Source organism: Lathamus discolor, chromosome 3 (assembly GCF_037157495.1).
Source record: "Lathamus discolor isolate bLatDis1 chromosome 3, bLatDis1.hap1, whole genome shotgun sequence".
Taxonomy (NCBI): domain Eukaryota; kingdom Metazoa; phylum Chordata; class Aves; order Psittaciformes; family Psittacidae; genus Lathamus; species Lathamus discolor.
The window spans coordinates 102,748,785-102,766,316 of NC_088886.1; the positions used below are offsets into that span (position 1 = coordinate 102,748,785).

At 39.0% G+C, this 17,532-nt stretch overlaps 1 protein-coding gene across 1 annotated transcript in view; it reads right to left on the reverse strand.

Moving 5' to 3' along the window:
* Positions 1-17,532, reverse strand: part of CCDC6 (coiled-coil domain containing 6) — a 51,134-nt gene that overhangs the window by 24,761 nt on the left and 8,841 nt on the right. The window contains exon 2 of the mRNA XM_065670852.1: positions 5,836-5,985. Coding sequence (XP_065526924.1) covers positions 5,836-5,985 — 150 coding nt within the window. The remainder of the gene's footprint in view (positions 1-5,835; positions 5,986-17,532) is intronic.

The following is a 17,532-nucleotide window of genomic DNA, read 5'->3' on the forward strand; positions in this document are numbered from 1 at the left end:
TCAACTGAATAATATGGCAGTAATTTTGACACAGCCACAGACTACTAAACATTTGAAAAATTAAGAGACTATAAATCATATGCAGTTTACCAGAAGTACACCCCTCCCTCTGTTCCAAAAGGCAAAATCTCAGACAAAACAAATCCACATGCATTTTCTTCTCCCTTAGTCATTCAAAAAGCAGGAAGCCATTTGATGCATGATGTCTGACAGCATGAATTTTGAAAGTCTATTTCCAGGTCAGACCAGTGTTGCCTGGCAAACACCAGAGATTTAGAGTTTAACTCCAAACAGCAAAGAACAGTGAAGCAATCAATTACTGCCCACACTTCCACTGGAGACTACTTTATTTCTGCTTTTGTCATCATCCCATGTCTACAACTAATTTAGCTAGAATTCTCTCCAGAGGCAAGATACAAAAAAGGAAGTGCGCATTTATCAATTTATCTGTTTCGTGGGAAACGGGAGAGGTGCCTGAGGATTGGCGGATGGCAAAGGTCACACCAGTCTATAAGAAGGGCAAGAAGGAGGACCCGGGTAATTATAGACCGGTCAGCCTTACCTCCATCCCTGGAAAGGTGATGGAACAACTTATTCTTGACTCCACCTCTAGGCATATCAAGGATGAGGGGGTCATTAAGAACAGCCAACATGGTTTTATGAGGGGGAAGTCATGTATGACCAACCTTATAGCCTTCTATGAGGAAGTGACTAGGTGGAGGGATGATGGTAGAGCGGTAGATGTAGTTTTTCTTGATTTCAGTAAGGCATTTGATACTGTCTCCCACAGCATCCTCATAGATAAGCTGAGGAAGTGTGGGCTTGACGATCAAGTAGTGAGGTGGATCGAGAACTGGTTGAAAGGAAGAAGGCAGAGAGTTGTGGTCAATGGCGCAGAATCTAGCTGGAGGTCTGTGACTAGTGGAGTCCCTCAGGGGTCGGTGCTGGGACCGGTGCTGTTTAATATTTTCATCAATGACCTGGATGAGGGAACTGAGTGCACCCTCAGCAAGTTCACTGATGACACAAAACTGGGAGGAGTGGCCGACACACCAGAAGGCTGTGCTGCCATTCAGCGAGACCTGGACAGGCTGGAGAGTTGGGCGGGGAGAAACTTGATGAAATTTAACAAGGGCAAGTGTAGAGTCTTGCATCTGGGGAAGAACAACCCCATGTACCAGTACAGGTTGGGGGGTGACCTTCTGGAAAGTAGCGAAGGGGAAAGGGACCTGGGGGTCCTGGTGGATAGGAGGATGACCATGAGCCAGCAATGTGCTCTTGCGGCCAAGAAGGCAAATGGCATCTTAGGGTGCATTAGAAAGGGTGTGGTTAGTAGGTCAAGAGAGGTTCTCCTCTACTCAGCCTTGGTGAGGCCGCATCTGGAATATTGCGTCCAGTTCTGGGCCCCTCTGTTCAAGAAGGACAGGGAATTGCTTGAAGGAGTCCAGCGCAGAGCCACAAAGATGATTAAGGGAGTGGAACATCTCCCTTGTGAGGAGAGGCTGAGGGAGCTGGGTCTCTTTAGCTTGCAAAAGAGGAGACTGAGGGGTGACCTCATCAATGTTTACAAATATGTAAAGGGTGGGTGTCAGGATGATGGAGCTAGGCTTTTTTCAGTGATATCCAGTGATAGGACAAGGGGCAATGGGTGTAAACTGGAGCATAGGAAGTTCCACGTTAACATCAGGAAGAACTTCTTTACTGTAAGAGTGACAGAGCACTGGAACAGGTTGCCCAGGGGGGTTGTGGAGTCTCCTACACTGGAGATATTCAAGGCCCGCCTGGACAAGTTCCTGTGTGATGTACTGTAGGTTACCCTGCTCTTGCGGGGAGGTTGGACTAGATGATCTTTTGAGGTCCCTTCCAACCCTTGGGATTCTGTGATTCTGTGATTCTGTAATTTGTTATTAGCCTTGTAACTGCATCATCAGTCTCACATCCTCTCATAAAGACAGAATTGCTACATTCTAGTAGGTAATTTTAAGTATTGGCATACTCAAATCTCAGGAAAAAATAAAGTTGTAAATAAAATTGCAATTATTTTAACTTTCTATGTCTGAAAAACATCAGTCAGTAATTTAGCACTTCACACCTACATAACCGGAAGAGCGTTCCGACCTAGGACAGATACCATAACAAATACTCAGTTGACTATGTGATATGTGCTAATAATGCCCACAAAATGAGTTTATTTGTAATATCAGAAGTTTCTCTTCTCAGACATATGTCAACATGGTATAACTTGTCAACATGGGTATAACTTCCAGAATTCATAATTGAAAAAAAATCAAAATTTCCAAACAGATAAGCTTTCTGAAAACAAAAATCCATGTCAATATTATTTTCAGTTCTATACGTAAGAAAATTGCCTGCAACTCACTAGTATTCTAGTATCAACTTACTAAATCCAGGACCACCACATAGAAAATTATTTTTGTGGAAACACACTCTAATATTCAAATGTTTCCTAATTCTACAGGTAAGCTCTTCAGGGGAAAGGACCATTTCCTTTGTATAACTTATAAGCTGATGAGCATGTTGCTAGTGTTTAGAAGAATACATTTACATACATTTTTTTTTTTGCATTTCACAGCAAGCTTTTCGCATCAAAGACATAATCAAGCCATGAAATGAGATCTACACTCAGCATACACACAGAATATTAGTTTTAATATTAACTGTTTGTTTTAGAGCAAACAAACAAGTCCCCCACCTGTACTGCAAGTCTTGAGCCAGGCTTGAAAAGTCATCCAGATGTATGCACTACAAAATCTGCTGAGCCAGCAGATTACTTCGACACAGCTTAAATATGCTTTGCACTAGAGCTTTGATATATCCCTTATCACATATCCCTCTGTGCACTGCAGGTAAGAGATGAACCTGTAAGCAAGACAGTCCATGCCACTCACCCTCATAGGTACAACCACTACCAACATAAACAGGATTTTGACACCAGTTCTCTTCTTCAAGTAAGCTGTGCCAATATTTAGATAGAAGTCAAACTCAGAATTTACTTCCAAAAACTGCTACCTAATGATGCTGAGAGAAACTCCACAGTTGTAGGACTAACAATTAGGAACAGAGGTGCATTTAAGAACTGTCACCTTTTAAAAACTTCTGGTTGACATGACCACATTTATCAAATGCTAAATGAGACAGGAAGGCCATGTGAAATGAAGTGTAAGACTGTAGGCTGAGATACTGTTTAATAACAGCAGGAGGCGGTCAGAATTCTACCTGCGTATTATTATAGTTACAGCTATGTAGTTACTCTCTTCCAGCAGAAACTTGCAGCTTGCCAATTGAAAGCTAGATAATGTTCACAGGATGACATTAAATCCATAACTGAGGACTTTTTTCAGGTGCTGTACAGGAGAGAGTAACTTCATTAGTTTTATACCTGCATTCTGCTTCAGATTTATGTGCTTCTCTGAATATTTCTCCACTAGTGAGAAAGAAGTTACACCTTTTAAGGGTTTCCAACAGACAAACAGCATAATGCCCTTGCACTCATAACATTATAACAAGGCAGACCCTTGGCCGTTTTGAGAACAGTAGATTGTTACCTTTTTCCTTCATTTGGGCCAATAGTCAAAGGATACTTTCTGAAAGTCCACAGCAGAAAAGAGCAAAAATTACTTGTAGTTTTAGGATGGCAAGAGGCTTATATTTATTCTTTGCAATGTGTGAACCTATTTTTTATAATATTAGTGATTTAAGAACTATTAAAGATACAACTTTAAATCAATTGCAATGGACTTCTAGGAAAAAGGCTAAGCATATTTTAAGCAACTACTAGATAAATCAATTTAGCTGCTGCAGAACTTGTGCAGAATGAATTTGTATGCGAGGTCACTATATGAGTTCAAAACTCTTTGGCCAAACCAAGTGTAATTCATGCTTTTACTTTAAACAAGTTTTATTTTGCTCTATACAATGTACAGAACAGTCCCAGGTAAATGGTTCTGTAACCGGTTTCTACATACCCATTTCAACCAAACATTAGCTTCAGTCTTCAACGCCAAGGACAGCCCTCAGGAATCCCTGACCCAGGAGACCAGAGAGAAGGGAAATCTTTCCCTTGGCTGAGAAGGGCTGGGTCAGAGAATACTTAGACAAACTTGACATTCACAACTCCATGGGCCCTGATGGGTGCACCCATGAGTGCTGAGGGAACTAGCAGACATCAGCACTAGGCTACTCTTGATCATCTGTGAAACGTCATGGCAATCAGGAGAGGTGCCTGAGGACTGGAAGAAGGCAAATGTCACCCCAGTTTTCAAAAAGGGCAAGGAGGGTAACCCTGGGAACTACAGGCCAGTCAGCCACACTTCAGCTCCCTGAGCCAGACTCTTCTTGGTGGTGCCAGGTGATGGGACAAGAGGCAATGGGCATTAAGCTAAAAACCAGGAAGTTCCACCTGAACATGGGGAAGAACTTCTTTACTGTGAGGGTGACTGAGCATTCAAATAGGTTGCCCAGAGAATTTGTGGAGTCTCCTTCTTTGCAGATACTTGAGATCCATCAGGACACAAGCCTGAGTAATGTGCTCTAGGTGACCCTGCTTGAATACAGAGGTTGGCCTAGATGAGTACCAGTGGTTCCTTCTAACCTCAACCATTCTGTGAGCACTGCTCAACAGACAAATTCTCCCCTTACTCAAAGAGACTTTTTTGGGAAACTTTTTCTACAGCAATATCTACATCTTATTTCAATTAGAAAAGAACACTCAATGTCCCTATTTTACTACCATCTGCTTCTCTGTTTTTCATAAAAATGCATGACTTTGAAAGCAAATGCATGTCTTATTCAGAAACATTCTTGTCAGTCCTCAATAATAGCAAGGGGAAACAGTAATACTAGATGGAGGATATTTTATCTTCATACTTAACTTACTATGTGATAATAGGCACCAAACAGACAAAGCCACAGAAGTACCAGCTTTCAGTAGCAAACACATTAAATAGGATTAGCTCTAATGTGTTTTACAAACAGTGTATTTCCTAACTGCAGAGCTAAACATGCCTCAAGACTCCAGGTGCAGAACATAATAAATGCTTACAACATGCATATCAGGTTCTTTCAAACTGACTAGTTTTTCATGACAAAGTTTGTAAGTAATGGCACAAAAAAATGCCACAGTGCATCACACCAAGAATTTACCTTAGAACTCTATCTCCTAACAGAGAGGCCAAAAGCAGTGACTTAGGCAACACTACCAGAACCGGGCAAGCATATACAACACTTCCACCACTTACCCACTTTCAAAACATAAGCAACTTTGCTAATGAAAACAAGTTCCTCTGACATAAATTGTCCCAACATCTTCAACTTTTTACTTTTAGCACACAACTGATGTGTTTTAATTCAAGAGAAGCAACAGTTGTTTTTTTTTTTAAAGTATGTATAAACTTAGTATCTGTAGGTAGTCTCCTTCAAGCATCACTGCACATTCTTGTACATAAAGTTTAATATTTCAAGACTCCTGTTAAATATCAAATATTCCAGAAAAAAGTGTGTTTCAATAACATTTTAAATTAACCAGTAACTCTTTTCTGTGAGATAGTGAACATTCACTTTAAGCTACATCTATTATTTTGCACCTCTGTACCAACTTTCAGTTTCTCAACACCATAAGTTTGCAGATGGAAACATTAAAGCAACATATTAAAAACACTCACTACACTTCCTGTACCTAGCTTTTATTAAGCATCAGCTTTACGATAGCTACAACCTGACCACATCACTCTGACTGCAGTCACACTAACAAAAATGTTCAGCCACCAGTTTGGTGTTGAGGCTCTTGGGAGAAATGTCAGGAAAGGCACCACTTACCTGCATCAGTTTTCTTGACAGCTCATTAGTGAGAAATTCCTCTTCCTTTTCATAGTTTACTGCAAGTGTTTCTTTTTCTTTCTGCAGAGCTTGAATCTTCTTAAATAGAGTGTTACTGATGAATTCCTCTTCTTGCTCTGCCCTTGCTTGCTGTGACAGAAAGATACTGTTTTAAGTAAAAAGGGAGCAAGCTTCCAATTAAAAGGTTCAATTATTGTATTCTCCTTTAAAAGCCCTCCCTCCCTCCCTTGCTATTTTTATCTTGCCCACAGTCCTGGAGAACAACAGTAGGCTGAATCTAAGTGCTGTTACCATCCATCCCCTTTTCTAACATAATAGCACCTTTCTTCCTTTTTTTATTCCCCATCTTTCAACTTGGGAAACTACAGTGGTGCTTTAAAAAGACCTCTCCCCAACCAAATGCAAGAACTTCCCAACCTTTTAAGGCTTTATAAAAACATTACTGATTTTCAGGGACCTACTCTTACCTATTCTATTCCTAAAACCAAACTAATTTCTAAATGTTCCGTTACGAGCTGAAGTACATCTCTGAGACTGCTGCCTTCAGCACTGTGCCTTCTTTCCAGACCCCTTAGGCTGCAGCCCTGCTTTCTAGGAGTCAAATAACACATTTATGCTTTCACCCAGACATGCCTTGCTTCTGAGCTGCGGGCAGCATGGCTTTTTCATGAGGATTTCCACCCAATCACCAGACCAGGAAAACATACTACTTCCCAGAACTGTTACTTCACTACAAACAACATTAAAAAATGCCATGTAGTAGCTCTAACCTGAGGATTTCTAAGTTCAGCAAGAGGGGAGCTACTCTGGAAATCTTCCCCAGGAAGATTCACTAGAGAGGACAATTTCCATTTCAGCTCTCCTCTAACACCTAGGCATTGCTCCACAGAAAGCCAGCCTATAAGCTCACTCCCTCACATTCCCTAGTTATTTGCATGGATTTGTTGGGTTTTTTTTTAAATGTACATATTAGAAACTTGATAAATGGAACACAGAAATTATCTTCTGGGATTCTGCTCTAAAATGCCACAGAGGAAATTTCATATGGGCATACGAAAGATCACAGCTACAAATTGATAGAGACAACTCTTAATTCCACAGTCCAAACAGAGCACAGAACAACAGAATGACAGAAATTGTGAATTCCGAAGCCACCACAAATGAGACAATGTAATGAGGAGTGTTTTCATTCCCTGCAATAAAATCCATATCACCTGAACTGCAGATTTGTGATTTGCCCTGATTCTAGTAAAAAGATACAAGTTTATAGCTTACAATATGTAAGGATTAGTAAGTTTTATTTCAGTAAAATTTGGTAAGATGAAAATTTAAGAACTGATACAGAAGCACAACTAGAGTTTTACTGAAAGCTTAGCTTCCATAATCTTCTGACCAAATGTGCCACCCCCCCCATCTCTTTATACATACTGTACACTGGAAAAATACTCAAAAGATTCCATTATGTCAGTGACTTTTTTAACTGAATTATATATTCACTAGTAATCCAAGAGACAATTAGGCAGAGAAACCTTCCATGCTTACAAAAAATTACTTAAAGAACATAAATGTCTTTAAATTTGGTGGAACAATAGGACAATTGTAAATCTTCCATATGATATCACCAGTATCAATCATAAAACCTAAAGCAGTGATTTGGAACCTTCCCAGTTGAGTCCTCCTTCCATCAAGTCGTCCTCTTCACATCTTTATCTCTGCCTTCTTGTATCTTCTCCCATCTCTATTGCTTTCTTTTCCTGGCTTACTATTTATCTGCCTCCAGCTCCCTTCTCCCATCACCAGCAATGCTGGAACTAACCCAGTCAGGAAGAGAGAAGACTCAGGTGCATTTTATCAGTTTAGGAGCTTAGGTCTTGCACAGCAACCCCTCTCTAATGTTTGTGCATCCCAATGGCAGAGAACTGCTAGTCCAGCACAGTCATCACTGGTATTATTACTTGTCACATCAAGGCAATTCGTTCAACAACTCAGGAAAAATGCTGCCAGCTCACATCTCAGAGGATTAAAAGTCAAAGAATCTAACATGTGTATAGCATCATCTATCACTTTCTAAATGTGGCTTTACATAGAGCTACTAGCAATTCTTTGTCTTCAGAGACATTTCAGAACAGAGTAAATAAGTCAAATTGCAAAGGTTCATTGTCCTCAAATTGTTAAAAATCATGCATGCTGTTCCAAACCCAACTCCTCCATTGCCTTCACCACACAGAATTTCTACTGCTGTCTGCCTTTCAATGTTCAGACAACAAAGGACAGTAACACAGACCAAGCTTACCTAAAATTGAATTAGAAAACGCTTGGTTGTAAGAACAGAAAAGAATCAGAACGTTTCTACTTTGATTTCTGTTCATCTCCAACTTGCACAGATTTGTTCTGCTCACTCTTCGTACCAATCAAAAACTCTAAAACCACATTATTACAGCATCAAGCCTGCACAACACTTCATAGCCAGATCCTGGTGTTACATTAATGATGGGTATTAAGGCCAACGTGAACACAGGCTGCCAAGAACACAGCCCACTCCTAGCCAAACAGTATTGCCCCTCCTTTGTGCTTGCATGGGTGCTCATGCGGCCAGGCAGCAGGCCAGCACAGGCAGAAGGAGACACCCAAAAACTAATAATCCTTTCCCTTCCTCCTCCCATTTTTCTTTCCTGGATCTGCTTCCTCAACTGGCATACCACACAGGCAGAGTGCTGGCACACAGAAACTAAGAATGAAGAACTGTAATTGAGACCTGCTTAAACTGCTCTGCAACAGTCCCCTCTGCCTACACCATGCAGGACACCGTGTTACATTCAACTGGCACAAAGGAAAAGCAGAGTATGATTACATCTGCCTCTATTATACAAAGAATGTATTTCTCAACTGAATAAAAAGCAGAAATCATATAAATTTAAGTATGAACTCTAAGTTCCAGACATCCATACATCACATTTAATACAATGAATCTCCACTTACGTTACCCAATGGTCAGCAATTTCAACACAAACTTTTTAATCAAAAGCCATCATACAATTATTAAGACTGGGTAAAAAAAAAAACAAACCAAAACAAAAAAAAAAAAAAAACAAAACCACATGATGCATTACTGTATTTCTTCTAAATCCACATTTTCATTCTCAAACTTTCCCTGCATCTTGTCACTCATTACTTTGAGATGGTTCAATTAGCTTAAGTAATAAAATACTTCATGTTTACCTTAGCATTGCCCAAAATCTTTAAATGTTACTCAGCCCATAATCAAACCGACACTGTAAAACAGTAATTAAAAAAATCACAGTTTTTAATACTATTTCCTGCACAGGCTCTGCCACTCCAATCTTTTTCTGGATGTGCATACACTGTTTCTGTATGGATAATCTGCCTTTTTGCTGAGTATCTTTATTTGAAAAGAAGCTCTGTTATGATCAGCAAAAAACCAGAAACAGAACATGGAAATCAGAGACAGTAGGTCTTCTAGGAGGATACAGCATTCTTGTTTCGTCTCTGTTATCCATATCACAGTCAACATCCAAAACCACTAACGGCAATTTACTCTGTTCTGTGTGCCATATCACAAAATAAATTGCTAAGGCTTTGAGTGATATAAAATGATAACACCTGATCAGTCTACCTCTGGAAATCTGAAGCAAGCAATCTACTTCCACCACAGATTTTCTGCACAACCAGTCATGTCCACTTTCCTCCTGTGTCTCAAAACTGCATGTATAGCTAAGAGCATTTCATGAAAACATCCACTAAGGAAAATCTGCAATCACTGTGGTCAAAAGCAAAAATGGCAAAGACTTTGCAAGAAATCAAGAATGAAGAGGGGTGAAAAAGCAACATAAGACACACAAAACCTATTTTCTCAGAAGAAAAAATCCTATTATTCCTAATGTGAAATTTTGATCACCAGCAGAGCTGATGCATAGTGTTGTAAAAACCTGTCCTTGTGATCTTACAATCCAATGAGCTAATTTTAAAAGAATTAAGAAACATATTGATCCTAAACTTTATATAGTAACTGAGTATCATATTAGGAATTGAATCTCATCCAAAGTTATTTTTCCACATGCTGCATATACTAGCATAAACTGTGAAGAGCTTAGCATTAAAATCTTTTCCTGCTCTCAGTTCTTCTTTCTGTAAATATACCTTTAGCAGACCAAGTTCACACTGCTATCTTTCCATCTGCCCTCTTGCTTCTAGTACACGCAGCAGCTTCTGCTTATAGTGGGATGCTTTCTTCTGGTATCGCTGACAACACTGCACTAGTGGAACTATTTTATGAAGGAGCAAAATCCAGTATTTCTAGTGAGGCATCAGCTTAAACACAGCAAAAAAACAAACAAACAAACAACAAACAAACCACAAAACAACCCAAAACCACACACACACAAAACCCAAACACCAACCAAAAAAAGAACAAACCCTCCACAAAACCACAGCTCTCTATGCTCCCTTCCCCCTCAATTACTTCTTCTAAAAGCTTCACAAACCTTCCTGATACTGCACAGTAAGTAAGCAGGTTCAACTCACAATTAATACCTGCTCCTTAGAATGAGTACATTATCAGTGATCTGACATGAACAAGTTCTTGCATTTCAGTTTTCTCACTACAGACACAATTTCAGTAGCAACTGTTTCACAAACTGTTCCAGTCACCTACACCTGACCACCTGAAAGCCAGATACCAAGCATGCCTGTTTTGCATGGTGACAAAGCATCACCTGTCTCCAGTAGCACCCACAGTAGAGGCAACACTATATTTCAGGGGATCTTGTTGGAAACAGCCCATCAAATACTGTTTGATCTAATCCACTCTTGAAGCTCCCTCATGTTTATGGCAAGAGCCACCACAACCTCTTCACCATTCATCCACCCTTTTATGGTGGATTTTCTGCTGACAGGACCCTATAGACAATATAAGCCTGAAGATGGAGCTGAAGAGCAGTTTAATTTAGTTACTGTACACAGAAACTCAATCTTAGCTACTGAATATAGACTGAAAGGTTGGGGCAACCTTGGAAACAGATGATCTCAGTTGCTGCACATGTTACACTCAATTAAAGCTGTCACTTCAGACAGCAGCCTTTACAAAAGTTTTACTAAAAAAAATAAAAAAAAAAAAGGAAAAAAAGAGGTTAAAAGGGCACAAAGTGCAGAAAGTTACAACTATATGATTTTAGAACATGCATTTCTTGCATAAAATACACCAAGGTTTCCCAATTCTGAAGTATACACTTCCCTAGCAATTCTAACTCAAGTTACTGCTCTGGTCATACTTTTTGACACCAGCTGAAAATGCTATGAAAAACTACTGGTTTACAAATGCAATAAATATTCCAATGAACTGATACTGTACCCTTACAGGAGGAATTTTCACAGTGCAGATCTCTCAGACTGAAGTTATTTTTTCAGCTGCACCTGAAATGAGCACACTGCATGCAATGTGCATTTTGGACAAAGAGAAACATGAACCACCACAAGAACAGAAGTTGACAGTAACTCAGAGCTGAACGGCTCACACTACTGCCAACTATCACAACTGCCCAGCAGCAAACTTCAACTGGTAAGGGATGAAGGACAAGGAAGTTCCACCAAAGTCCAAGTATGATGTGGGTGCAGCTTACCCCCAGCTAAAGGTATTTTTTCAGCTGGGTGGCCTACCTGCAGAGAAAAGAGAGTGAATGCTCTTGGGGTTGAAGTGGTGAGCTGGAATTAAAGTTCTGAGTTCAATTTGTAGTGTGATTTCCTGTTTAATCTGTGGCAGCCCCCCAGGGCCACTTCCTTAGTTCGGACATAAAGTACTTTTTTCCCCCTACTTTAAGATGTGCTTTCAGGAGTAACAGCTATGCGAATAGCAGAACTATGCATTTTTATTCTTGGATGTACAGTATCCCATAGAAGCCCCATACTTTTGAAAACAAACGAACAAGCAGTAACACCTAGGTATGTCTCCTTCAGACCCCCAAGCTGCTGGGCTTTTTTCTTTAAAAAAAAAAAAAAAAAAACAACACACAAATGTGGTAAGTGAGGAGGGAAGAGGTTGGTTTGTTTGTTAAAAAACAAGTCAAAACAAACCACAAAACAAAACAAAAAACAACAACAAAAAAAAACCCAACAAAACCCAAACTTAGGGGCTTACTAGATGGTATTTACAAAACACAGTAACACAGGAGGGAATAAAGAAAAAAATCAGTATTGAGCTTCAGCCTGTTAACTTCAACTACTCCAAATGTTACCTATCGTTAAAGCCACATGCAGAACTGCCTCAAAAAAATCCTGTATTTCAGCTATTCCGTAGATGAGTTCTACTGTAAGACAGGAAAGATATATCTTGGTTTTATCACAATAATAACAGAATATCTATATGATAAGCAATTATTTAAAGTGTTACAATACAGTTCTTCTTAATTTCCATTCATACTTCGAAATTCTCTCTTCCGTTCATCCTCATAACCCCCTTCCTTTTTAAAAGGTCAACTAGGTTTTGCCTGGACATGTCAAAATGCTCCTGTCACAACACTCCTACTGCTAAATCCAGCCATCACCAAGTTTTTCACTCAATGCCTACCAAGTGATCCAGCACATCGCCATATGAACCTGCAATGGCACCATGCTCACTATAGAAATGAGATGAGTCAAAGGATGCAAGACATATTTTCCTTCCAACTCTGTTTTAACCATGCCCAGGTGTCTTCAGCTCAACGGCACTCATGGAGCCTTATAAGACTTTCTCTCAAAAATTCATTTAACTTCAAGAGAGCGTATACATCTTGTGGTTTGGAAAGCCAAACAAGGAATATCACTTTAGAAGAGCTCTCAGAATTGACCAGCTCCCAAAACACAAAAATTTAGGAGTATTAGTACATGTTAAATAATCTCTTAGCATCAGCAATGAAATAAATTGTTTGATATGCAATTCCATTCCACTTCAGATTTGTAAACAATTAAAATAGCTTCTCTTTGCATTTTGATGCTGATCTGCAAGTCTTGCACAACTGAAATATAGAAGTAGTGAAAATTAAATAAGCAAGTTATAAAAAAGGCTCATTTCACAAGCATAAATATTCATAAAATTAATACATTTGGTTCATTACTAACAAAATATAACAAGCTGTATGAAATTCATAATACAATCAACTCTTGAATTTACTTAAATAATTTTAAATTAATTTAAATCCCTTTCTTCAAAACATAACAAATGAGTGTACTCTGTTCAAGGGGTTTTATTATATCAAACCACTGGCATTTAATAGTTAATAAAAATGCAGCACATAAAAGCCACATTTTCAGTGATAATGTCAAGACAGAGTCTAGAAAAATGTATCAAACCTCTAATAACTTTTACTTAGCAGTTTAACCATGACCACACACAGCAAGTCAATGTAATTAAAGACTATATGGTAATAAAGCACCACAAAGGAAAGATAGTATGGTTGTACAGGCAGGCATAGAACATTTCCTATTCTGAGCGCTCAACATTACAACCTTACCGTCTGACTATTCATTAGACACATGTTTTATAGCACTTATTTTTCAGTCACTTAAACATCATCATGTAGAACATGCTCCCAGACGGTTATCAGGGCTGGAGTCTCTGCTTCCAGTACACAAGAGCTGTAACCTGAGACAACAGAAGCTAGAGGCCAAGGCAGAAATGACCTAGCAGGAAAATTAAATCTAGCCCACAGACCTTTCCAAACGGCTCTATTTTCTATGAGATGGAGGTTGTTTCTCCATTTCATCACTGCACATACACTCTAAGTCTACATTTCCTGCACTTTTTACATTTTCAGAAGCAGTGGATTTCCGATACATGTGTCTACGTGAGTACAGTGCATACAAGCAACAAGCCCAGCTCCCCCAAGTCCTCAAGTTCATTATGTATAAGCAGAATATTTCTTCAAAATACACAACAAATGTTCCTCAGAATGATCATAATAACTGCATGTGCAAGCACAGAGAGGAAGGCATTAAAAATGGTGCCATACTACACAGCTCCCTTCTCAGCTCAGAAGAGAGAAGTGACCATTCCCACCACAAAGGTTACCACTCCAGAAGATATGTGTGCTTTGCTAGGCTCTTCCAAATTTTTGTAAGTTTGTGCAGATTCACAGTGACAGCAAATATGAAAAATAAAACTACACTGTCACATCAGACACTAAACCAAAGTTTGAAATACCTCTCTGAATTAATCCTTGACTGATGACTACTTGAAAGAAGTTTTTGCTTTACTCTGCCAGTGACACTGCTGTTCTACTACTGAATTTTTTGTACTGTTAATAGTGCGCTAGTTAATCAGTGTGAAAAACAAACAGAATACAGAAGCACATGGAACAGATTTAGCTTTTGTTTAGCCTCAATATAAAAACTGCTGAAAACACATCGCAAGGATGCACATATACACATAACTAGATTTGTAGTTTTATGTTTAGTTTGCCTGAGTTTTTGAATCTTCAGATTTCTGAACATGAAAGACATAAAACACAAAATTGCTTTTAGCTACTGCTGTAGGATATACTGTTTTGTTATTTGTGTTTGTTTGTTTGCTGTTTTGGTTTGGTTTCTTTTAAACTTATTTTCCATATTCTGCATGATCACTAGAACTAGCATCCTTTTAAAAAGCTGTGGTTTTATTTGACTTGCATGTAAAATACCGAAGTTTAACATAATCTGGTTGTATTGTGCTACTTTGAAATGGATGATCAACAGCTTAAATCTCAGCAACATCACCCAGTACTAGAGCCTACAAGAAATATAGTACTGCAGCAAATCAATCCAAATTAGTCTGCAGTATCAGATGTCTAATGTATAAAAGCTTCTTCAGCTAACATATTTTAAACATTTTTTCGCCTGCTTTCCACCCAACTGATAAATCACCATTTATCTTTGATGTACCCCCACATTAACTAGACCACTTTGCTGGACTGACCAATTCACAAACTCGATTTTGTACACTCCCAAAGTTTCAGAGCAGGAAAGACAAAAGATTTAGCAGAAGAACAGACAATTAGGTGAATAATTCACTACACTGCTTCTATTCTGAGGTATCTATGTTTCTGCTAAAAAGCACTGAGCTTTGTTTTAAAATCACAAACTTCTGCTCAAAACACAACCTCAGCAAACTATTGTTAAAAGTAGCTTTGCTGCCACAACTGTTTCTCTATTCAAAGACAAAAGAGCACAAATAAAAGCAGGGAGCAGAGATTGAACAGTCACATCCCTACCCCCAAAATAACCTTCATTAAAATCCTTCTTCACTTTATGTAGCTCAGGTCAGTCATTTCAAGTATGCAATATGAAACACTTCTTTTTCTTCATCACAGCATACAAAAGAGTCAAATTGTAATTTTGTTACACCTAGCTTTTTCAGGTGGAAGCTGTCAGAGCACTGCTGCATGCCACTCCCACACAGTGCTACTGGCCTGCCACAGGTATCAGCAACTCCCCTGGGCAGAAGACCGCAAGTTTCCTCAGCTCTAGACTGGGTCCTGAGCTCAAACAACTGTGAACTCATTATCCTTCTCTTTTAAATCCTTCAGCACTTGTAAATCCTTCTTTCAGGTTTGTATAACCTGTAGTATATTAGTGTATCTATATTGATGAGCTCACATTTAAATTTACTGAAACTACGGAGGAGGACTACCCTATCAAAATCCAGTTCTGGGGTTTCCAGGAAACCCCAGAATCCAGTTAGCATGAGATGCTCACCATGTCATTTCTTGATTCATTTTTCTTTAATTTTTCTTTTTCGCCTGGGGGGTTGACTGGTTGAAGTGACTAGTTGAAATACAACAGCAACATTTTTGCCCACACTAACAAGGTGTCCCTAGACACTCAAGGTAACCAATCTCTCAAGAGTGCTCTTAAAATCTCACATTAATTTCCTCTTACACACATTCACTTTCTAGAGAAACACTTTCCAGTGATCTAAAAGTGCTAGAGACAAAGCTTATTGATTATAATCATACCTTAGTCTACACCAACACATTCACAAAGTAAATATCACACTGTCCAGCCCACTGATAAGACACATCAGGTCTAACTCCATCACAGCAAATAAATGTTTCTACTTATCCTTCCTGAAAGTCAGTAAATGGAGTAATTTTTTTTCCCCTTCTCTACGGCTTGGACATCTTATGATATATCCACAGTGTTCTGAAGAGCAATCTCTCTTCAGGCTTTCAAGGCAAGAAACAAGTCTACCAATTTAGTGTATGAAAATATGATGAGGAATATTAAAAAAAAACCCAACCCATCCACTGCTCTGTATCCTCTGCCTCTTACCTCTACAGAGGCTTGTAGGATGGGTGGGGGGTGGGAATACAATAATCCTTGAATATTCACTCCATACAGAACTTGATAAGTAGGTGTAGAGAATGTTTTGGGAAATGCCTACCCATTTTTCCACTCCTGGAGCAAGAAATTTCCAGTTACATTGTCTCAATTTTCAGAGAAAATGAAGTGGTTTTTGCAGATCTACATCCCAGGTTAAATTTACGCTTGGAAAAGGACTCTGGAGGTGTCCCTTCTCTTGACACAACCAGGATTTCAGGGACTGAGGACACTGCTTTTTGCCTGATGAATAGATTCCTGGAAACACTAGCCAGGACAAAATTTCTACTCTTGATTTTTAATAGATATAAAAAAACACATACTGCTTAAAGCTCTTAAAAACAGGTGGTTAAATCCCTACATTTTGCAAAATTCATAGTAACTGCTTTTGTTGTTTATTTGAAGGTGAAGAGAAACAAAGCAGAAATCCCACTACTACCAGAAAAAAACAAAAAACCTTCCTCTGTTTAAAGTAGAAACTAAACTGTAAAGCACAGAAAGAAGAATAGCTTCATAATACAGCCCATTACACACTGTTGGGTTTTATTATGTCTGACTTGCCAAGAAACATTTATACTGATATTCAGGACCAACGTGTATCACTGTGGGAATTACTTATATATGTGATAGCATTTTTAAATATGATTAGCATCAACAGCTTTGTGGCAATATAGTTTAAAGAATTAAAACATCTAAGGGAAGTTTACAGCTGGCTGAAACAATGTTAGGCTGTTTTGATCTACAACAGAGCTGAATTTTTTCGTATCTACCTCACTAAGCCTACCTCAAACTGAAAAACATAATGTGTAACATTAATGAACAGAACATGAGTTTTCAAACAAAGTCAAATTCAAAGTTGAGAGGAGAGGAAAAAGGCCTTATCCTAACAATTAGAGTAAGAGATGTGCTAAGGAAATATCCTCTTTTCCAGGGAAAAAATTCTGCAGAGGAAGGCATGAAGGGAGAGAGGACTTTCCATAGCTGAAAGGACTGGCTCCATATGCAACAATAAGCCTCCAATGTCTGTATTTTAACTGAAAAGTTCTAACCAAACCAAACCCTCAAATGTCAGGATTAAAAATCTCTTCAACGTTTCTGCAAATCACAGACTCTTAGAATGGTTTGGGTTGGAAGGGACCTTAAAGATCACCTACTTTCCAACCCTCCAGCCATGGGCAGGGACACCTTACACTAGACCCGATTGTTCAAATCCCTGTCCAACCTGGCTTAGAACACTTCTTCCACGGATGGAGCCTCCACAGTTCCTCTGGGCAACCTGTTCTGGTGCCCCACCACCCTCCTAGTGAAGAATACCTAATCTAAATCTACCTT